General features: G+C 30.8%; 2 protein-coding genes across 4 annotated transcripts in view; one reads left to right on the top strand and one right to left on the bottom strand.

Moving 5' to 3' along the window:
- LOC136972168 (sorting nexin-19-like) overlaps window positions 1-21,178 on the top strand; it is a 37,804-nt gene extending 16,626 nt beyond the window's left edge. For both annotated transcript variants that reach the window (XM_067266730.1, XM_067266736.1), the window contains exons 7-10: window positions 13,736-13,883; window positions 16,143-16,324; window positions 20,636-20,720; window positions 20,792-21,178. In XM_067266730.1, coding sequence (XP_067122831.1) covers window positions 13,736-13,883; window positions 16,143-16,324; window positions 20,636-20,720; window positions 20,792-20,864 — 488 coding nt within the window. In that variant the 3' untranslated portion in view covers window positions 20,865-21,178. The remainder of the gene's footprint in view (window positions 1-13,735; window positions 13,884-16,142; window positions 16,325-20,635; window positions 20,721-20,791) is intronic.
- A 3,038-nt stretch (window positions 21,179-24,216) lies between these two features.
- Stt3A (catalytic subunit 3A of the oligosaccharyltransferase complex) overlaps window positions 24,217-25,177 on the bottom strand; it is a 34,020-nt gene continuing 33,059 nt past the window's right edge. For both annotated transcript variants that reach the window (XM_067266892.1, XM_067266884.1), the window contains exons 14-15: window positions 24,555-24,743; window positions 24,217-24,485 (exon numbers count right to left, since the gene is read on the bottom strand). In XM_067266892.1, the coding sequence (XP_067122993.1) occupies window positions 24,340-24,485; window positions 24,555-24,743 (335 nt within the window). In that variant the 3' untranslated portion in view covers window positions 24,217-24,339. The remainder of the gene's footprint in view (window positions 24,486-24,554; window positions 24,744-25,177) is intronic.

The following is a 25,177-nucleotide window of genomic DNA, read 5'->3' as shown; positions in this document are numbered from 1 at the left end:
CCAGTTTATTAATAGCAAGGTTGAGGCTGAAGTTTTAAACACAAAAATGTGTACATTGGACATTTGGCGCTGCTTTCCTGTAAGCTAGAAGTTTGACAATGGCATTTGGAATACTGAGTATGATTCCACTGACTTTCCAAACACCATTTTCAAATTTCTAGGCTTACAGGAAAGTGGCACTGAACGTTCGATGTACACGTTTTCACATTTAAAACTTTGGCCTCAACCTCGCTAATATTTTATAAAGTTCAGGAAATTTATTAAGAGAGAAATTTAATACAGTCGAGTCCGCATAAGTTGACACCCCAAGGAGAAGTGGAAATGTGTTGAGTTATCCAATGTAACAACTAAAGCGAAGTTGGAAAAAAAAAACCACAAAACTACAATTAGGAAAATACAGTAGTGCGTTATACAGTAGTATAGACTTACAATACAATGTGTTCTCCATTTACAATTACTCTGTAGATGAAAAACTGAAAAATTTGTTTTGTGTTGTTTGTTTTGACCACTTAACTGTCTCGACTTTCTTTTTCAACGATCACAAACGCCTTGAAAACGTCATCTTCGCAATTGTCAATCGTTGGCAAGTAACGTCTAAGGATTCTTAATGCCTCTAGCGTGAGAAAATGCAAAATTGGATTCTGGTGTGACGTTGATGTAGATTGTATATTTTCTTTTTGTTTATCTGTTATTATTTTATATATAAAAATATATAAAATGTTAAGGCATTTTTATTAATATATATATATATTAATTATATATTAATAAATAAATCGACTCCCCCTCCTGAAAAAAATGAGTTTTCACCACACGTGCGGAGTGAATTCATTTTTTCAGGAGGGAGTGACAACTTATTGTAGTGTGGGACAGCAAAAGTATGTCGACTTATCCAGTGGTGACGAGTTAAATCAGTGTTTCCCAACCTTTTTTGTGCTATGCCCCACCTAAGCCTTTCAAAAATTCTTATGCCCCCTAACATATACACAATTTTTAATATTCGAAAATTGAAACGTTCACTAAAGAAACTTGAATGATTGGTTTTAGGAAGAAATCACTAGGAAATTATTGAGAAAACACAGTAAGTAAATTTTCAAAACATATAATGGAGAACTGAAATTCAAGTACAGTGTACAAAATAATTTTACTATAATATTTTAATTATTAGTAATTATTTATTATTTAAATTCAGTGAGACACTTGCTCTCGATGCTTGCTGCAGAGAGATTTTATGTCAGGTTCCAATTTAGTTAACTTTAGTCTCGAGTCTTCCCGTTTAGTTATATCCAGCTGATTTCTTTTTTTTTTTTTCTAGCAGCAAATCATTTATGGCACTAAATCCGCATTCGGATAAATATGAAGATGGAAAAGGTAACAATAGTTCTTTTGCACAATTGGTTGCATTTGGATATTTGTTTTCGGTTTCCTCACAAAGCCATGCCATTGCACCTTTTATATTAAATAATGTTTTAATTGACTCATTATTTTGCATTTCTGCGAGATCTTCTTGGTACTGCAAATTTGAAATATCAGACAAATCCACTAACATTGGCTGCATCATCCAAGTTGGGAAATCAATTTTTTTCAAATCGGAAAATCTTTCTTTTAAATCAGCCAATAAAATTTTCAGATGATCGACAATAACAAGTATAGCGGTATCAGTAACTTCACACTTTTGGAGCCAATGAAACTTATCAAAATTTTTGTTGTAAATATTTGTGACATAATTCAATAAAGGTAATGAAACCAAATATCTTCACTTTTGCATCGACAAGAATTTTGGTAAGTTATAAGTATGGCCTCACTGTCTCTCAAAGTTGATTCATCCATTTGCGCCAAGAATTGTCTTGATTTCAGCTTTTCGACAAGTTGTTTTTCAATATCCTCACTCATTTTGTCTATTCTTCTGCTAACAGTATTGTTACTTAGTGGCATAGCTTTAACATCTTTGTCATCTTTGTCCAGAACCGTTTTAAGAAATGCTGATATTGATGGTTTGATTAAATTCTTCCCTATAGTATGACTTTTCCCAGATTTAGTGATGAGTAATGAAATTTGATAACTAGCCTCCAGAGTAGATTGATAGTTTCTTTATGAGCAGCAAATAGGCATAGAGGCTTTAATGTTACTCTTTTTTCAAAATCTTTCTTCAAAATTTTAAAGTAATTTAAATCTGAATTAATATGAGCATTGTGTTTTGCCTTCAAATGTGCCTCGAGACGACCTCGTTTCATTGATTCGTTGGTCAAGCATCGTTGGCATAAAAGACAAAAAGGTGACCGTTCATCGTGGACAGCGGGTCATAAAACCAAATTTTAAATATTTCTCCGAATACTGATGAACTTTTTTTCTCGCTTGCACCACTTATTTCCTTATGGGCTAGAAAAATGTATATAAAATCAATTAGAAACTAAAAAAAGATAATATGATGTTGGATTCATGTGAAATGGTGTAGAGCTGTAGACCGACAAAAGAAACACGTTTCAAAGACTATGTGACAGTATGGTCAACAAAGTAATTTATTTTGCATAAATGTACAGGTTTTATTTTATATTCCAACTCCACTATATTATAAAATAAGTAACAATAGTACAGTGCAAACAACATATACCGTTTGCAACAATATAAAAACTATAACTAAAACTTATGTACTAACTTAAAACTAGCGATAGAAAAATTAGTAGGAAAAAGATAAGATAGGAAATAGAACATAGAAAAGATTGGAATACATGGGTTTTTTCTTGCTGAACTCTACAATCTCTGGGTAGGATACCACGTTGAACATTTTTGGAAGGTCTCTCGTTGTCGTGTTCATTGAAGTTTCTCTTGCACTTTCCTGTCATTGCCAAATGTGACCCGGAACAACACAACTCGTGTCTGTCCACCTCGACGTCTGGCAAAGAATGTCCTTTCTCCTCTTTCACCGGCCTCGGGGCCTTGTTTATCTCTTTGTTCTCAGTGGTTCCCAGAATTGTTAATCCCACCCCAAGGGAAAAGGGTTATAAACGAAAGTTCTAGAAGGAAAGGGAAACAAAGAAGAAAGAAAACTAAAACTAACTTAAATCAATATTTACAATAAATATGGCGTACAGCAGCTATACGGTTAACTTAAACTCTAAACAAGTCCATTTTGAATTGCCCCCCTTAAAGATCAAATTGCCCCCTTGTGGGGCGAGGGCCCCACGTTGGGAAACACTGAGTTAAATGGTGTCAAGTAAACCGGAGTTTTTTAACATTAATGTCTATAAGTCGGCCGGGACTACAGAAACTGACTACTTAACCGATGGTGTTGAGTTATCCGGGTATCGACTTATGCAGACTCGACTGTAAATACAGTAAAACTTGTCAATAGGTGACCACACATGGTTTTACTGTATTTATTAAAGGTTTTGACACACACTTTTTGAAAGGAACCGTGTGTGGTCATAGGTGACCACACACGGTTCCTTTCAAAAACAGGAGTCATCATAATTTTATAAGACAGATTTAATACCAATATTTTAAAGATTAATATAGTATTTGCATTTTCTCGATTATAATGCACACTTTCTTTTTTCTGGCTTAATTAATTCAACTTCATTTGCTCGTCGGTTACATGTATTATGTCATTGATATAGAAGTGCATCATATCTCTCTATCACTTCAGTTTTGGTTTTCATTAGTTTAATCTTATTTTAACTTTAAAAATACTGTATTTTTTAAATATTTAATATTTTCTTAAGTACAATAAAAAAAATTATTAATAATGAAACAATTTTATTATTTTTTTTATAATACGGGTTTCATTATATCAATTACAATCGTGGAATCAAAAAAGGAAGGTTGCCTGTAAAACTGATTTTTGCATTAATGCATTTATTGTTTTTTGAATATTTTGCGTGCGAAAATTACTTGGATATTATTTTTCTAAAAATATTGTGGAAATAGGTTGATACAGAAACTATTTATTGCACATATACTGTATATGAGCTGAAAAATAAATAAATAAAATAAATTTTATCAAATGATGAGATCAGCTGATTAATTGTATTGTGTACAATATCTTATACTCCTAAGGAAAATACTGTAGGTCTACAATACAATAAATTTTATCTACCCACAGTTAAACTTTACTGCTAATTGCTTTTGTGATAAATCATTTTCCCTTTCTCTGATAACTTTAAAATCATCTTCTAATGACAGCACTTTGCATTTCTTTTGTTTTTCAGACATTTTGGAACAAACTGAAATGAATTTCCTTTGTAGCTAGACTAATTCATTAACACCTGCACCTAATTTCAAGGGTGGGGGAAGTGCCCGAGGTGGGTTCAAACAAGAGTTTAGACTAATCTATATATATACCGTATATCTTGGTGGATAAGACGATAGTTGAACCATTAAAAATGGCCCTGAAAATTCGGGATCGTCTTACAGGACAGATACAAAAAAATTAGATTGAAATTTATATAAATTAAAACCATTATAAAAAGACAGACAAACCGTAATTATTTACTAGAAGAGAGTAGAGTATGTGCACAAAATAGAATAGACCATACAATGTTTTTGTGAATAGTCATGGTCATTACCCAAATGCCTGAATTAGTGCGAATGTTTGCAAAAATTGCCAGATGCAAGAAAATAAAATTTGTTCATTCGAAAAATTACGAATAGGACATAATTCCATATACGGTATACAGTATTATTATTCAGATAATGGTTGCTGATCTAAACTAAATTCATAGGCCGTTGATAGTTTGGGGGCCGTCTTATAGGACAGATATATGCTAAAACTATAAAACTTTGACGAAAATTTATACATTGTTTTATCTGAAGGTAGTCTTATCCGCCGAGATATACAGTATATAATCAAGATGGGTTGATGATGATAATAATAATAGGGGGGGCGCTATAGTTGCTGAGGCTGTTAGCGTGTTTTGAAGTGAAGTTGTACCTGTTGCGGCTAAGTTTGCGTAATTGCTTTTTATTATGGATAAATTTGTTAAATCTAAAGAGTGTGTGGATTGGGATAGTGCCAAAGGAAAGGAAGCAGCTTTTGAGAAGAGCGCAAGGATATTAAGAACACCACCAGGTAAACGTTTGCGGTCCTGTTCCACTGGAAGTGCTGTTAAAGCGAAAGACACTAGAAAGAATTTGGATCAAGAATTATTCTTAGAAGAGATAAGAGGTATGTTGAGTGAAATGAAGGATGCTATAGAATTAAAAATAGAGACGGAATTACATTTAGTAAAAGACAATTTTGTGGAAATGAACAATAAGATTAATATACTGACAGAGAGAATCAATAAATTAGAATCCGTGCACGACTGCGGAAACGACCGTAACAATATGCAAATTATCACTACACTAACCAAAAGAGTTAACACACTTGACAGCAATCTAAGGAAAAGAAATTTGGTATTGTTTAATGTGGAGATGAATGATAGGGAAAATCTTTTTGATACAGTATCAAAGTTAATTTGAGATGTTGTTGGTTTATCGAATGTCCTTTTTGACTGTGTCAGACTTACAAAAAATACCAGAAATAATACGATGGTTTTGGTTACCTGCATTTCCATGCAAGCAAAAAGAGATATATTGAGCAGCTGGAAGCGTAATTCTACTAAATTGGATGTTTCTGACTGGAGGAAGGCAGTGCGCATAAGGGAGGACCTTTCCATTGAATGTAGAGAGAAGAGAAAACAACAGATGGATAATTTAAGACAGGCCAGAAAGGAGGGGAAAATTGCATATTTCAAAGGTGATAAATTGATGATAGGTGGAAACATTTGCAGGGTTGACAGGGATAAAGAAGAGGATAGTTGCGTCAGTGATTCTTTTTTAGGAGTAAGCATGATTCATTAAAAGTTCTCAGTTGGAACATGAATGGATGGAAGAAGAAATATGAAATGGAGTATTAAAGCATTGTGAGAAAGTTTCATATCACTTGTTGGATGGAAACCTGGTTGGGTGAATTAGATTCAAGAAAGCCACCGACAGATGTAAGTAATGCTTATGAATTTTATAAGATTAACGCTACTAGTATATTCAATAAAGGGTGAAAAAGAGGTGGGATGGTACTGATGATTGATAAAGAATTGAAAGAGGTGATGGTTCGTCCTGTTGAAGATTGGTTGTTTGAAGTACACTGGAAAAATATTAAGTTAATTTTTGTTTATATTAGAGTAGAAGTTTATGTTAAATGTTATAAGTTACTTGAGTTATTGTTTGATTCTTTTCAAAATGAAGAAATATATTTATTGGGCAATTTTAATGGCAGAATTGGAACTTTGAATGAAATGAAGTGGGGAGGTAGTGTTTTTCCCTTGTTGGATTATAGTGTTTATCGGAACTCGCAAGGTAAATGCATCAATAAGATAGGTTTGAAGTTAGTGGAATTATGTCAAGCAAAAGGGTTGATGATTGTGAATGGTTGAGTTAAAGAGGATGTACAGGGAAAATATACTTTTTTCTCACACTTGGGTAAAAGTGTAATTGACTATCTGTGTATAAACGGTCTGGCAGCTGAGAAATTACTGTACTTTAGTATAGATGACTGTATTGAGTCTGATCATATGATGCTGCATCTTGAAGTTTCTGCCAAAGGGTTGGTAAAAAAGGGCTACTTTAGACAATTGGTCCAGTTTAATAGACGATGGAAGAAAGAATGGCAGGAGGCGTTTGTAAGTGAAATTCAAGGTATCTGTTGGGACAGGCAATTTGATGATAGCATGAGCAAATTAAATAATCTTACTGTTATGGTGTCTGGTGTAATGGATAAATTTAGATATAGAGAAAAAGGAGTTAAACACTTCTCTAGGAATAATTCAGAGTGGTTTGATGATGAGTGCTTAGAACAAAAGGCTGATGTGAAAAATAAGCTCAGGAGATGGAGGAGACTTGGAGAGGATTGGAGATTGGAAGAATATTTATTATCGAAACAAAATTTCAGAGTGCTATGTAAAAGTAAGAAACAGGAATATTTGATCAGTTTTAATCAACTGCTTTCAAAGTGTAAGTCAAGTCAAATGTTTTGGGAATGCATTCGTAAATTACAAGGTAGAAGTAAATTCTATATACTGGAGGAGATTAAAACTGAATTGCTTGTGACTTTAAAAGTTTACTGTTTAGTGATAACCTAGATAAGGAAATTGTTTGTTCGGAGATGATAACTGTAGGTCATATTTCTCTCAAAGAATTAGATATTGCTTTGAGTGAGGCAAGGTCAGGTAAAGCAGCTGGCCTGGATGGTATTCTGATGGAATGTTGGAAACTGGTAGATGAACAATTGCAACAGAAGCTGTTGGATATTTTTAATGAAGTCCTGATAACCAGAATTTACCCTGACGGTTGGAAAATGGCGAGAATATTTTCCATTTTTAAATCAGGAGATATAAACAATACAAGCAACTACAGAGGAATCGCATTGTTAAATACTGTTAGCAAAATTTTTTCAACGATCCTATGTAAAAAATTGATATTTTGGGTAGAGAGTGAGCATATTATATCAGAGATGCAAGCGGGTTTTCGTCAAGGGTATTCCACAGTGGACCATATTTTTGTTTTGTGGAACTTATTAAAAGAAAGGCTAGTCAAAAAATGCCAAAAAGTATATACTTGTTTTGTGGATTTCTGGGCTGCATTCGACTCAGTGAATCATTTGAAATTATGGAGGAGGCTTGCTGATTTGAGGTTAAGTTATAAAATATTGAATTTATTGCGATCGATGTACATGAATACGTTAGCATTTTTGATGGTTAATGGTACTACTACTGAATCCTTCCACTGTAACAAAGGAGTTCGGCAGGGATGTCCGTTAAGTCCATTACTGCTTTTTTTTTATATATCGATGGTTTGGTAAATAGATTGAATGAAATAACAAGATTTAATGGCTTATGGTTAGGCAATAATACTTATATCAAGGTTCTGTTGTATGCAGATGATGTGGTGATTATGGCTGACAGCCCATTTGAATTACAGCTGGCAATCGATGGTCTTATGAGTTTCTCAACTGAGATGGACTTACAGATTAATAATAAAAAAACTAAGATAATGGTTTTCCAAAATGGCAGTAAAAGATCAAATAAGCTTAAATGGTTTTTGGATAAACAAGAGATTGAAATAGTGGAAAAATATAAATACCTGGGCCTTTGGTTCAAATATAATCTTAATATGAAAGACCACTTTGAGATTACTGCGAGAAAAGCAAAGGGTGCTTTGGTGAAATTATCTAAAATCGTTAATATCCCAGGGTTAGCTTCATATGCTCCACATATCAGGTTGTTTGATTCAACAGTTAAATCCGTTATGTCGTATGGTGCTCAGGTCTGGGGTTTGGCTAATGTCAATAATTTTGAGTTAATTCATAGAGAATTTTTGAAGAAAATGTTGGGTCTCAGATTTCATGCATCGAATGTGGCTGTTTTGCGGGAAATTGGACGGGTACCACTGAAAATCTTTTTTTATAAAAGCAGTTCTAAAATATTATGTAAGAATATTGGAATTACCTAGGGATAGGCTACCTAGAATCAGTATCGAAAGAATGTGGATGAAAGAGGAGAGTAATTCATGGTGGCTGGATTTTAAAAATTGGCTGGAACGGCTGGGATTCGGTGATATGGTTATTGAGAAACAAAGTGATAGATGGAAAGAATGAATACCATCCATAGTATTGAGATGTATAGAACTGGAACTACAGGAAATGAAGAATGTGCTGAATAGTTCTGGGTTGCTACGATATTATCGTCTGGTTAAACCTGATTTTGGCATGGCAGGATATTAAGGGATGTTGGAATCTCTATTGCGATGAAAAAACAGATTGTGAAACTGTGGTTAAACTGTTTTATGTCAAGAAGTGCCTCTTTGATGTGTATAATTTGCAACCAGATCTGTAGTTATAGTGAATGGTGCTTCCATATGTTTAGTAATTGTGGAAATGATATGTACAGGGAATACTTAAGAATGTTGCATGGTGGTTCTAACTCCAATTTTGTGGATTTGTTAAAATTTAACAAGATGTTAAAGAAATTAGATGGTTTGAGTTAAGAGAATTTATTGTTTTATTCTTCCCCTTTTGATATTGTATTCAATTATAAGTTAAATAAATTATTATTATTATTATTAAATAATAATAATAATAATAATCACAGAGCCCAAATGGTTAGGAGTTGAAAGTTGAAATTTGGTACACAGTAGGGTATGTCACAAGAACGTACACTAAGAAGGGATTTTTGGAAATTCCCCCCTGCGAGGAGAGGGAAAGAATTATCCTAAAGAACTCAGCTTCTACTGTACTATTTTAGATTTAATTTTTTGGGATGAAAGAAGTATATTCCTTAACAATAGAAGTGTTAACAATGGTAGTGGTAAGAGAAAGGGGTGTGCAAGATTTACAGGCACAGATATGACTTTTTGCATTTTTGTGGAAAATCGATCATATTTTTAGACCAATCTAAAAATTCTCTAGTTAGTCTGGAAACAGGGGGACCTGATTCTTGCATTCTGTGAAAAAGGGTAAGATTGGCTATAATGTAATAATCTTAATCTTCGCTATCATTACTTTTTGAGCAATGCCAGGCTTATCTGCTAGTTCATTATATTAGGAGGGGGAAATGTTGAGAAGGGTTTGAATAATAGTTTAGACTAGATATATTAGCAGAAGTGGTTGCTTATTACAATTGTTGTATGTTGTTTCTGACCAAAAATTGATGTCCACAGTCACATTACACAGGTGGTCGTTTAATACAAGTAACTTACACAAAGTCTCTATGTATAAACTATTCTGTGCCAGAAATTTTTACCTGTTTTGACAGGTGCCCATCGAATGCAGATGGTCGCCTAAGCAGTTTTTACTGTATATACTTTTGTACATGGATTATACAGGATTTGTTAATGAATAATAAAAAATAATTGATTTTTTTTCCCTAGCCATGTAGATTTATGGTTGAGGATTAATAACAGAATTTTAATAATTCTGCAATTATAAAAAATATATAACTGTTAATTAGAAAAAGTAACTAATTAAAATGGTGAAGTAAAACATGTGCATAGTAAGTCAAATGTTTTATTTTTTTGTAAAATAGGGCTGGTGGAAATACAGTATTAACAATGTAAAAAACACATAGTAGATATTTTTAGTATCTGTTTGTGTGTTTTTACATTGTTAATACTGTATTTCTGCCAGCCCTATTTTACAAAGAAACATATTTTTAATTGTGAAGGGATTGTCACCTGTGGACATTTTAGACTGTTTTATATAATTTGGCAGAGGCATAGCCTCTAAAGAAATGTTGTCTCTGCTGTGGAGAATAGTTTGCTCCTGGTTTGGGATGGAGAGTAAAGAAGATATTTTTAGTATCTGTTTATGCTGTTTTATTTTGTCAATGTGCCATATGTAAGGGACACGAGGGTCAGGGAATTCATACAAAGTTATTTAGGGGAAGTCATGAGAACTAAAACAAAAATTTGAGTAGGAATTCTATATGTAGGATTTTTCACATAATCTATTCAATCTCAAAATTGTCAATACTTACTCAAACCTATTTTTCTAAGCACCTTATGGCCTTTGATAGGTCCGTTCTCTTACATTCCACATGAATGTAGACACTACACTACAATTTCACACTGAATATAACACATGCCATTACAACTTTGCATCTGCATCGTTTTACTGATACAGTATGCTACCAGCATTCTGGTTGGGACACAAGGGGGTGCATTGATAATATCCTTGATAGTACCATAAACTTTATACAGCTTTTTAATCATCCTATAAACAGTTTCTTGAGAAATGGCTTGAAAGCATGAAATTTATGACCATAAGAAAATCTGAGAGAATTAGGTATTAAACTTGCTAACTTAAAACTCTAACTGGGGATTTCTCTTACTCTTCAAACATTGAATTAACAAGGCTTTACTGTGTGTTTTATGATTTCCATGAACAAAACATAGATCTACAAATACCATACAAAATTCATTGAAGATTTACAGTATCACCCATGTAGAAATATAAAAGTATTCTATTGCATATCTAGTGGAAATGCCCAATTATTTTGATGTCACACTTGGAGTATTGCATTATTTGCTTCATTATATTTGCAACTCCTCACTTAATATCATTGAGGAAAGTACAAGAACATTTATAATCGTTTTAATTATTGCTGTTTATAAACAGTAAAATTGATTCTTTGAAGTGGAAAATAAATGCTGGAGATTGCAAACATGATTCAATAAGAATAACAATAATAACTAACTTTTTTATATCTTGTTTATATCAATTAGCCTATGGTAAAGTTGCTTTTGTTATACATCATTTTGCTTAACATTGCTGTTTCCAATGTATCAATGTCATTATGTGAGGACTGTATATTGAATTCTTACATGACAAAAGTTCCTGGAATAACCAACCCTCCTTGTTTTTTTTATGAATTGCAGTGAACATGCTAATTTTATGTTTTGTTATAATAGGTGTGTTTAGTTTTTGGGTTTTCCTAGCAATTATATTTTGTGATAAATTCATGTAACTTAACTGACAGAATACTCATTCTGACTAGAATTTTCGATCAAGATAAAATTACATTTTGTTGGATTTAGGAGTTTAAAAGTAATTTTATATTGCAAAAAACTAAACTATACATCTTTCTATTGGCATTATGGAAAAAGATTTATTTCACAAGTATTGTCAACAGTATATAACTGTCCTCTTCAGGCAATGTTCTGTTGCCTGAAGAGAACATTGCCTGAAGAACATTTGAATTCAAGAATTTGAATCATACAGAACATACATTTGAATTCAAGAAATAGCACAATAGTTGCTGTTTGTGTTCTATTTCTTGATTTTACATATAACAGTTTATTGTATACAACAGTTTAATTTTAATAATTGTTAATTTCAAAACTATCAGGTCAGTCCATAAGTTCATGCGTATTTTTATCTACAAAAAAAGCAGCAAAAAATTTTAAGTAAATTTTATTTCAATCTATAATGTATTCACCATTGTTTTGTACAATTTTTTGCCATCTGGATGGTAGCTTTTTAATCCTGTCTTCGTAAAATGATTTCGGTTTTGAATCAAAATATTCAGAAATAGCCTTTTTTACATTGTTCTCGTCCTCAAAAGTTTTCCCTTTTAAAAAATTCTGCAAACTGCAAAAAAGATGATAATCACTAGGAGCAATATCTGGCGAATATGGTGGATGAGGTAAAATTTCCTTTGGTAAGGTGGAAAGGTTGTAGCTTTCAAGTTTCTGTACAGTTATTTTTGCAGCGTGTGGTCTGGCATTGTTATGCTGCAAGAGAACCTGCTTTCTGTTCACTAACAACGGTCGATTTTTTTTCAATTTTTCACTTAAACATTCTAATTGCTCACAATACATTTGAGCTGTAATTGTTTGATTAGGTTCTAACAGCTCAAAGTGAATTACACCTGACATATCCCACCAAACAGACAAAAGAATTTTTTTTGGATGCAACCTACCTTTTACAGTCGGTTTTGGCTGCTTGTTGCGATCCATCCATTGTCTTTTTCTCATCACATTATTATGGAAGATCCATTTTTTGTCTCCAGTTACCAGACTACCAAGAAAAGGTTCTAAAGCAATGCGGGATAAAAGAGACGTGCAAATGTTTACACGTTGTTGTCGGTTAGCTATTGACAGTTCATGTGGTATCCATTTTCCTAGCTTTGAAACTTTTCCGATTTGTTGTAGGTGTCTACGAACAGTTCCGTGGGATGAATTTAAACGTTCACAATTTCATCAACTGTTAAAGATGGTTCTGCTTCAACTAGTGCAGAGAGAGCATCATCATCAAAGTCAACGGGTCTTCCAGTACGAGCCTTATCCTCTACACTAAAATCATTGTTTCTAAATCTTTCAAACCACTTCTGCGCAGTCCTTGCACTAATTACAATTTGATTATGTACAGTATTTATTTTTTTTGGCTGCATTTGTAGCATTCTCACCACTTGAAAATAGAAAGTATAAAACATGTCTTTTATATTTGTGGTTACTTCCATTTTAACGAAAATAAACAACTGAAATGTTCACAATTCTGAACAGTATTATATGAATGAGATCCAATTTAACACTTCAGTGTAAAGATTATCACATTAGACTGACATTTTTAACAGCAAAACAAGATTTTTCTCAAGGTCATAAAAATGGGCATGGACTTATGGACTGACCTGATAATACTAGCTATTATTATTATTATTATTTTAATTTTTTTTTTATATCAATGAATAGATCATTTTTATTATTAGTTCCAAAATATCAAATGAAAGAGATTCTAAAGATTCTTTCATGAAGAGTTTTTGTTATTTATTTACATATTCAGCTTTTCTTCAAAATTTCTAATTATATTAATTATTAATAAAAATATATAATGTACTAATTTGTTTACTTTTATCATAAGTTAAAGAATTATTAAGATATTTATTAATACTTTTATAGAAGGAGCATCAGTAACACACACTAACTGGTTAAAAGTAATAAAGACACTCACAAACAAGACCATTTCTGAACAGATGAAAATGTTTATATGAGTAAAGTCTGTTGGGATTTTAACAGTCCTTGATGTTTATAATTGTTTTCATTTTATAGAAAGATATTGTCATATATTTGATATAATTAAAAATTGTAACAAAAACTGCTTTACTATAGTCAGTGTTCATTGTAATTTTTATTATAGTGTTTTTTGTTATATAAACAGGTTTTAATAATTTCAAATGATATATTTAATATTTCTATTTTATGATTTCAGGTGCGCAACAAAAGTTAAAATCTGAAATTCCATTAGCTAATGCTGTGATTGATTTATATATAAATTCTCTTAAGTCATTCTTTCCTTTGTTTGGGAATCCATTAATCATTGTAGGATTAAAAATTGCAATAGGAAATTTTTTAGATAAGTATGTTTACTTTAATTATTATTATAAATAATAAATATCTTTTAAAATGGAATTATTTTTTATATTTTTAAATAGCACAATCTATAAAGCACAACTAACTAATAAAGTTGTTGTTATTGTATTAAATTGTAAAATTTAGTTAAATGCCTAGTTTCATTAAATTTTCAAGAAAATTAATACATTGTTTAAAAAAGGTAAGTTCTGAAACTAAAATTTTTAAGAGGCTCTCCATAATTTTGAAAATGGAAAGCCTCTTAAAAGATCAGAATATAAACATTTTGACATAATTAAAATTTTATTTTCAATTTTTACTTGAGGATAGATAGAGCTTAAGATAACTTTTAAGTAATTTGTCAGAATCGTATGACACTCAAAAGATGATTTTTGAAATCTTAACACATGAAAAATTTAAAAAAAATGAATATGTTAATACGCTGCTTTTTTTTAAACACACTTTATTTTTATAATTGAAATGCTATGTTAAAATAAAATAAATTTGTACATTGTGTAATTTTGGCAGAATCATTTCAAAAGTGATTTTTCTCCTTTCTTTTTCTTTAATGCCAAAATTTAAAAAGAAAATATTAATGTAAAATACATTGCAAACTCATTGAGCAAATTTTATTTAAAAAAAAAATCTAGCTGATGAATTTTGCAATGATTCATCTCAGTTTCTTTAATATTTATTTTTCTGTTTAAATTATATTAACTACTCAGCAGTGAGCGATGAATATATTCATCAAGGGCGATTGTGTGGCAGTGGTGAGGGATGCATATATTCGCTAAATTCTTCTGGGGTATTGCCAAAAACTACCGCAAAAAAAAATTCACATAAAAAATGAATTATGTAACAATAAAAAAAGACTTTTCTTTACTAGACATAACTGTTTACAAAATCTTTTTCCAAAACGGTAATGAAAAACACGCGTGAAAAAATACTTTAAAAATTTCCCACATTTCTTCTCCACAACTAAGTGGTAGTGGCTGTTCCACTGTTGAAAGGTTAAACACAAACTTTGTAAATAGAAAGAACAATAATATGAAGAAGTTAAGATGCTAGAAAAGATTAAGAAGTCCACTTTTTTTATTGTAATTTAAGTGTTTTTTGGGATTACACATGCCATCATCAGAATCCAAACCCAAAATGGAACCCTAATATCAGCGACACATCCTAACGGCAACACTATTAGAATGCATTGTCAATATTACATATTGTCATTAACTATGCTATTTATCCAATAAGATATTCAGTTTATATATGTAAAGTAGTGTGATAATACAGTACATCATAAAAGAAAAAATTTCTAATGTCTTGTTTTCATACAAAAACTTTGAAATACAGTTATCCCTTATATAATACTGTAGTAAGGTTCCAAAAACAGTCCCATGTTATGCAAATCTGTGCTATATGAAACAAAGGACTAATGCTAAACATAGGGTTAGGTTCCAAAAGTTAGCAAAGGTAAACTATTCTTTTTTGCTTAATTGCAAAAAATATATTTACTCTTAATTGAGTATATTATATATTTATTTAATAAATATATAATATACTCAATATATATTTATTAAAGTACTCAATATATATTTATTAAAGCAATCAATAATTAACTAACAATCACGTATTACACGTTAATGTTAATTTTTTCTTTACTGCTAAACATCATTAAACACCAAGGAATATCATCGTCATTTGAGCTTTAATCTTAAAAACTTTTATTTCCATAATTTTGCTTAAGTACAAAAGTAAAGTTTTTTTTTTTGTTGTTGTTTCTACATAATATGAAATTATAAAATATCAAAAATCTTATATTTGTGTTTGTTTCTTCTCTATTCTCCTTATATTACAACAGATTTTCTCTTTAATACAACAAAGTTTGATTTGATTTAATAAATACTTTTTACTAAATAAGTAACCCATGATATTCTAAATATAAGCAATTTAATAGAAATAATATAAATTAAACTTCTTAATTTGTTTACATTTATTACTTAATATTTTATTTTTAATGTAATTAATGTAGTAATTTAGTAATTAGTACATGTAATTAATTAATGTAAACATTATATATTATAATATAACTCTCTATAAAAAAATACACCAAGATACATTATTTTTAGAAATTAATTTATTATATACTACTATATAATTTTTAATACTCAATATTTTATATTAATATACAGTAGTTGGAAAGAAACTTAAAAGTATATTGAAGTAAATGAAACTGATTTCAGAATAAGCAATTAACTTTTTGATTGCAGGTATTTGGAAGAGAATATTTATAGTTTGTTCAGTTTTGAAAATTGTATTAACTACTTACATCTGCTTCATTTGGTGCTATGGCCTGAAGAAGAAAGTTTACATCCAGATGAACAATCACAACAATCAGATGACAGAAGTTGTAAGACAGATGCTTTGAATGCATTAAGGTCATTTTTACCAGGTGAATAAATATTTATCTTACAAATAAAGTAAAAATAAATTCATAATACAAATTGGCATACATTTAATATAAAATTAAGTGGAGATGTATTAGTCTATTCATTATTTATTTAGGTATTAAAATATATATTGTGATGATCATTTATGATTACTTTCATTTAATATTTTGTGAGGTAAAATGAATTTAAAGATACTTTATATTAGTTTATATAAATATATTTAAGGTTAAACAATAAAACTGAATGAACAATCTATAGTAAAATGTTCATATCTTTGCTGTAACTTGGTCATCACATTTTTCATCAAAAAACATTTTATGATACTAAATAATTAATAAATAAATAAATAGTAAGTGACTAAGATAATTTTAAAAAGTTTCTGTATTTAAATAATTTTAAATAACTATTACACAATATGATCACTTTATTAGAACATGTATTCATAGAAAAACTTTAAAGTTTACATTATACTACTGTGATCAAATGTATGAGCAATGATTCATTTAAAATATGCACATGCAAGGAGAGTGCTGTCATCATTTGGTATGATTTCCATTGACATCTAACAGCAATTCATATGTCGTCATTTGTTTTTGTTTGCAAACAAATGCTTGTTTTGTGTGTAAAGAATTTTTGCACTAGCAATTTTCAAAAAGTTGAGTACAATTGAGCAAAGAATGTGCATTAAAATTTGTTTTTGCAACAGAATTACTGCTACAAAAACATTGGAAACGTTGCAAAAAGCCATTGGTGACAATAGTCTATCAAAAACAAGAATTTGAGTAGTGCAAGATGTTCAAGGAAGGCAGAGAACATGTTGAAGATAAACCATGCTCTGGTAGCCCATCCATTTCAACTGATGAACAACATTTCACTTGAGTCAGTGATCATTGTTTAACAACAATTAGGGACATTATTGAACACGTTCCAGTACCATTTGGATCTTGTCAAGCCATTTTAAAATATCGTTTGGGCTTGTGGTGTGTCATTTCTCTAGTCGTCCCAAAAATATTGAATTTTCTCCAAAAACATGTTTGAGTGGCTGAGGAAATGCTTTCTTCAGGTAAATCATTCTTAAAATGTATCATTATGGGTGATGAAACATGGATCTATGTTTTTGATACTGATCAAAAATCAAAGTTGTGTTGACTGTTTTCTTCAATTGTCATGGTGTGCATCACAAATTCCTTCCAACCTGTCAAACTGTGAACAAAGAATATTATTTGAGCATTTTCCATTATTTGCACAAAGCAATTAGTAGAAAATGATCTGGTTTTGGTGAGAAAACTCATGGATTTTGCACCATAATATTGCACTTGTTCACAATGCTCTTGTTGTTCATGAATTTTTGACCAAAAATTCATGAACAACAAGAGCATTGTGGTAATGTGGTTCTGCAAGCTCCATATTCACCTGATGTGACATCATATGACTTTTTACTGTTTCCTCAAAATTTCCACTTTTTGGTCACCATTTTGAATTGATTGATGCCTTAAAACAATATTCGTTGAGTCCCAAAGAGGTTTCATGAAAATAACTTTAAAACACATTTGAGGACTGGAAAAAATGTCTGTGTAAGTGCATTGCTGTGGGAGGGGATTACTTTGAATGAATAAATTCAAATCTTGCCTTCTGTTGAACCATTCCCAATACTTTTTGATCACAGGGATATAATTTACATCAGATAAGGTCTAGAATTAATTATGAAAGGATCAGAGCTAATGCTATTCTTGTAATTATCTAGCATGATTATTGACAAGACTATGTCTTGTTTGTAAAATCATACTGCCTGCTGTGTTACCAGCTTAAGGTATGAAGGAGAGTACAGTACATGTCAAGAGTTGCAATTTGGCACAGAGTATTAGGTACCCAAATCATGCGCGCATAAAAAAAACCAGACTTGTAGGTACTCAGGAGACCGAGAACTGAATCAAAATAAAATAAAAAATGGCAACATACTCTACAAACAGGCAGTAGTGCAAGATTTGCACATGCATTGCTCATTTAGAAGTTGGAAATACAAATATTGTGAAATCGAATTTTGACAAACGTATCTTTGCAAAAACCCATTTACCTGTCCCGTGTTATTCCCCACATATTTCTGGTCGCCACATGCTAACCTCCACCAATTGACTGGAGTTATCTCGTTTCATCATCGGAACATTTTTGAAACTAGATGGCACGTCATTATAATTTTATATTAAAACTAACTTCCAAAATATAATTATTTTTTCTTTTTGCATTTATATATATATATATATATATACAGGGTGGGCCAGCGAAAACGAAACGGCAGAGTGTTCGTGTTCGTCGAAGCAAAGCGCTCGGACAGGTCGATTTTACTCTCGAGGGGACATCTTTTGCAATAAAGTTTTTGCGATTCTGAATACAACAAACAACAATAAATTTTAAAAACTCATTTATTTTGTATTAACTAAACAAGCATTTATTTCGAAAAAAATGTTTGTTTAGTTAATATTCAGAATCGCAAAAACTTTATTGCAAAAGATGTCCCCTCGAGAGTAAAATCGACCTGTCCGAGCACTTTGCTTGGACGAACACGAACACTCTGCCGTTTCGTTTTCGCTGGCCCACCCTGTATATATATTTTGTTTGTGCAAAGTAAAAAAAATAATTTTGGACAATACAATAGCCATCATTATTTTTTCAAAAATGGGAAATTTTTACATTGACAAAAATTCAACCTGGGGCGTCATGCAACAGAGAGAAATTTCAACATTGGATAGGTTAGTTTCACTGAAAATGCATCGTGGATGACCTTGTGGTGGTGACTATGGCCGGCGAAGTTTGAATGATACCAAAGATGATACCAAACCAACGACACCAAAGATGATTGGAGAATTGAGAACGAGACCTGCATTAGCGTCAAAGTGATCCCACTTAGTCATGAGTCTCTGAGACATAGTCTTGTCCCAAATACGGCCTTGCCATTTTACTTGTTTAATATTATAATTAATTATTGCATTTATCAAAAGTACATTTGCTTTTTTAAGACAAAAATAATACTCAAAATTAAAAAAATAATTTTATTAGTTAAATTATAAATGTAGATGTTGAAAAAGGACACAATATGAGACATTTATTGTTTCTTCTAATTTGTGAATATTTTCTTATATAAGTGTACTTTTGTTTTCTATTACTTTAGTTCATTTATTGGATAGATCCATTATTGTCTGTGTAAAGGATTCTGGAGACTTCAAAAAATTTCTCTAAATAGATGATGATCAATTAAATTTAGTTTCTGACATCTTCCCCTGCAAACTATTCTGGAGAGATCAAAATAAGTGGTAATCTGAAGGCACAGTTCAGGAGAATATGGGATGGCACAAAACATCCCATCCAAATTCCAGTAATTTTTTCCGAGCAATCAAAGATGTGTGCAAGTCCACCATTGTCATGCTGGAAAGCCACACTTCTTGCTAATGTTGGCTATTTTTTTTTATGGTTGCTTTCAGATTATCAAGTTGGAGAACAGTACTTTTATGTATTAATGGTCTGGTTTTGAGATAAAGAGTTCAGAGTAGATAGTCCCCGTCGAACCCACCAAATGCACAGCATAATCATTTTTGGATGTAAACTGTCTTTTGATTGCATCATAGGGGGATTAGTTGATTTTCTCTGCACATTGTCATAAATAATCCATTTTCTGTAACTTCAAAAAGGAATCAAGATGGTTAGTTTCAGCAGAAAATCATACGGGACATTCAAATTTTCTACGCAAGTGTTGAAGTCAACAATTTGACGTCGTCAACAATGTTCCAACTCGAGTACGAAGTGCTTAGTTCCCATAGTTCCATTCTCAGCAAGATGGATTTCATTCAGATGTCTCACCAATTACCCACAATTCATTGGAAAGTAGCAGTCAACATATCTGTTGAATGCTGAGTGTGTTGAGTCAGCGTTGACAACAGTGCCACTTCAATGTTGAAAAAAGGAACGACTTTTAATGAACGTTAAAATCAGCACTGAGTCAGCATTTAAAATTGGAATGTCCCAATAGGCATATATTATGTCTATCCAATTTCTCTCACTCAGTTGACCCAAATATCATATCATATGTGTATCCCAAGTTAAGTAAATGTTCAATAACTGATACCCGAGCAATAGACACTTCTGCGATTTCCCTGGTGGTGTAATGCAATCACTGAATTAATTCACTGCATCGTCACGAACAGTCGAACCCAATATTTTGTTATGCTGTATTAAATTTATATTTTTAAATTTATTCAATCTTTTTTTTAAAAAAATCTTATTTTCATACTTAAAATTTGGAATAAAAATTTATTTTACAGATATATTGAAAATCTTCAATAATAAACTGTTTGAAAAAAGCTCATTGTTGTTGCACGACTCTCTCCAATATTCTCAGTTAAATAGGTAAATATATAAATTGTCATTATCCTCTATCGATAATTAAAAATACAACTGAATTCTCATATGTTTTTCAGGTGTCTTATTTATCATATTTTAGATCATTTAATGGATCATTTTTGTGCCAGAGATGACATTCATCTTCAATAATATGTGTATTAATGTTGTAATTGAAACTGGTCAACAACATGCACATCATATTCTGTGATAAACGTAAAGGTTTTATAAAGTATCAAGAATGCACGTTTAGAAATTTGTTTAAGAAACTGTTGTGTTTGTATATATATGTTTGATGCCAAAAATTATGATCACAAAAAAAAATAATAAAGAATTTGTTGTAATAAGTGCAATTTATTTTTTTAGTAATTTTATGTAAGACTGTAGATGTATCATAATAGTTTTCAAGTATATCTAGTAAATTGATAAGTAATGCAATAAAGTTTTAAATTTCAAATGAAGTATAATTCTGTAGTTTTAACAAATTTTATAAGTATTATTTAAAATTAACAACATTATTTTGCAATATTAAAAGTCAAATAACATTACCAAGAATCTCTAGATAAATAGTGGACCGATTGTTCTAATAACATGAAAATTTGAATTATTATTTGATAAAATAATGTAACCGGAAATTTAAACAAGTCAAAAACAAAAAGCATTCTGCCGATCATAACTCTATAAATTAGCATCAAATTTAAATGAAAAATAATGTTTTTTTTTTTTTAAATCTTTCTGAAAAGTAATAGAATTTAATAAAGCCATTTAACATTATATAAATAAATAAAATACTATTCACAGAATAACTATCATGATTAATGGATTGTTTTTATATTGGAATTTGGGAATATTCTTTTCCTAAAAAGATGCACATTACTACGCACGGTACGACATATTCCAATATTAAACATTGGTATTGAAAGAAATATTTTATCATGTAGTGTACAAGAAACGTTCATTTACACATGTAAATTTTTTCTAAAAGTATTTCCCTAAATTCATTTTACATATATGAACAAATTTTTTTCCATACAAACCCATATATATTCTAATTGAGGTTAATGTTACCCTAGGTATCGAAGATGGCGGTGCTTCCGGTAATCTCGATGGCAAGTGTGTTTAGAAATGAAATGTAGATGGCGCTGTTTGTTCTGATGGTTTTTTATGCAGATTTTTATCAAAATTCTCTGTTCTGGAAACATGAGGAATAATGTGAATTTTGATTTCAGTTATTGGTTAGACGGATGGTGCATGTTGTCAAGTGTTATATAGGTGTATGTGTTTTTTTAAAGTTTGTACAATTTTCTCTAATTTTTTAAAGTTAACGAATAGGAAAATATGGCCAATGGTAATTTCAATGTTAAATGTGTCATAACCAAGGATATGTAATCGTGAATTACGATGCCTTGAGACAATGTGACCAACACATGGAAGGCAAGGTGGACGTGAATCGCATGTTCCACCCTCTATGGAGAAGCTGCCGAAAAGGCGAGAGATGTGAATCGTAGGCTAAGTTCCTTAGAGGCTTAAACTTTTACATACATTCCAGGCAAATTCTGTTCAAATCACTGATGTATCCAATCTTGTAATTCACTATGACTAGTTATTGATGGATTTGAGGTAGAATGATGAAATTTTTATTTTTTGTTTTCGATCAAAAGTAAGGAAATGAAACCAAAGTCTCAGGAAAAAGTAAGTAGCAAATTTACGTTTTAAAAATGTTTTAGTTTAAAAAAAAGCTTAAATCTAGGTGCGTATTGGTTAATCTCGATGGTCGCCATCTTCGATACCTAGGGTAACATTTACCCTAATTGAAAATAAATTTTTGTAACAATTCAATTCAAATGATCTTCAATGACAAAACTTCAGGCTATTTCCAGTTTTTACAATGAATTAGAATTATAATATATCTATCTGTGCAATTGGATAATAATATTTTGATCTGATTGATTAAATGTAGAACTGATGCAATATCTAAATTCATGTATTCATAGGCAAATTATAGTTTTCCTACTGTTTAATTTATAGACAATTCTAATACAGTGAAAATGGTATTTTTAAATCTTTATAAAAAAAAAATATTGGTTCTTTGGATAATTTATCTATTACAAATTATTTAAGATATATAATTTTCAATTACATGTTTCAATGAGACTTTTCCTCTTCTTCTAGATAAGGTACCTTTTAAGATAGTTATATTACGGCTGATTTATACTTCATTAGAATGGAAAGCGAGGAGAAAATGATGGTAAGTAGGTTTAGCATATAACACTTCATACATTATGTGACCTGTCAACCTTTCTCATTTACCAAAAGAAAACAGAAGTAAAAGTTCTACTTTTCTCTGTTGGTAGCCTAAAATTATTTGAATCCATCAACATGGACACCGATAAATTATAATTTAATTCTAATCATTTAAATTTTAATTGAAGATATATAAATGATATAGTAGTATTTAAGTTAATCAAATCCAACAGAGGTACAGATACCTTATGCTTTGAACACTTCACATTCAAACTCCAAATTAAACGAAAATTCACTTGGGAATTCAAACATGCTTCAAAGTTCAGACAGTGCACAATGAAAAATTTGCACTCAAAGCATAAAATAAACTTCTGAAGAAAGAATACAATCTCAAATTAGCAATAATGTGTTAAATTTCACAACTTATAATTAAATCACACATCTATATTAAGTAATGACAGCTGTTAAAAATACATGAAAACTTTGTTCAACCCAAAATCATTTTTACTTATTAATTGTGGAAACAACAAGTCTATCAAGAAGGATGTAATTTCGACAATTTAGATGGAAAAGGAACTTATTGCAAAGAATGAAAGCAGTACGTGTGTGGCATCTTAAATACTGCCACCAGATCTACCAAAGTTGACAATGTGAGACCAGTAAATGCAATTTTCATTTTATTACACAGTATTTATGCATTCTATTTATTGTTAGGGCATTTATAATTATGTATATCTGCAGTGGAAAAAAATTGCTTTGGACTTCAAATGATTCAGAGTTCAAACAGCCTCCTGAAATGGATTAAATTCAAAGTACAAGGAGGCACAGCTGTGCGTATATTCACATATACACTGTATTTAAAACTTACATAAACTATTAATAATGTATTTCAACATGATCATAATCTAATTTATGAGGTTATATTCTGCACTCTCTCTTCTCAAATTAACCATCCACATACACACTTGTTTAAGACTTTTACAATTTGAGTATACTGTCAAGGCATGCTTTTGGTTATAGCTGAGGTGTCATATTATAAAGTGCAGTTACATGTATAGTTCTGAAGTTTGGATGTGGTTTTTCTTTTTTTCTCATAAGCATTTCCTTTTCTTTTCCATTCTCACAAAGTATTCTCCTAACCTTTAAACTTTGTTTTTATGAGACAAGAGGCATAAGATAACTATTAATCATTTCATGATGTTCTTTATAATATTAAACCATTAAAAGATGAACATTTTTATATACAACTAGTAACAAAGAGTCAACATAAAAATGGGAACTTTATTTTAAATCCCAACAATACTGTCACTTCCTTGAAGATTATACAGTAAAAGTTACTCTGCAAGAGCAAAATATTGGGATGTATAATACCTAATGTATAAAATCAGACTCCTCTGTTTGGAAGATTCTTCACTTTATAAATTCGTACCAGCCAGTGTTCACTTGTGTATGCTTCTTCAAGCACGTCCAATTCAAAATCTTTATTTCCAATTTCTGCATTTCTTACCCTGTCATAACCGGGTGGTTTGCCTACGGAATCAGATAATGTATGTAAGTGTTAAAAGTCATTGAAAAAGTTATGCTTCGAGCCAAACTCACCAGCTTCTGTGTAGACAGAACCAAATCTGTAATAACACATCTTGTACATCAGGCAGTTGAGCAATACGGGCGAACCGTCTCTATCGATTCGAAATTCGCCAGATGGAGTATAGTAATCTTGTTCTTTGATGTGTTTTCCTCTTTCGGTACTTCCTCCGATTCTCACCATCCATAGAAATTTATTTATATCTATAAATATTATTAGTCAATTTAAAAATACATATTAAATAAAATATATTTTTTTTTTATATATTACAACTGTAGAACTTTACAATAAAATCTCAATTATTAATTTTTGTATATTTGCATTGTTTACTAGAAAATAACTTTCTCAGAAAAATAGTAGTAATATTTTTATTCAGTTTATCTTATTTGTTAAAAGTATTATAATAATAATCTGTTAAGAAAAGTGCAGATTTTAACTTGTTTACAAAGATGGAAATCTAATAAATCCAATCATCATCAAATAACATGCAGTTTAATATAAATAATACTAATACTTATGTCGTTAACACACATACAGTTTCTTTTTTAGTGAAGTAGGTTATAATTCTACATACACGAAAAGTAAAAGGTAATTTTATGTTTTTGAATAAAAAATATTTGGGCTTGTCTATTCATTA

The sequence above is a fragment of the Centruroides vittatus genome, unplaced genomic scaffold (genome assembly GCF_030686945.1).
Source record: "Centruroides vittatus isolate TY-2023 unplaced genomic scaffold, ASM3068694v2 contig_1057, whole genome shotgun sequence".
Taxonomy (NCBI): Eukaryota; Metazoa; Arthropoda; class Arachnida; order Scorpiones; family Buthidae; genus Centruroides; species Centruroides vittatus.
The sequence above is the reverse complement of the archived record's forward strand: the minus strand, read 5'-3'. Positions and strand labels throughout refer to the sequence as shown.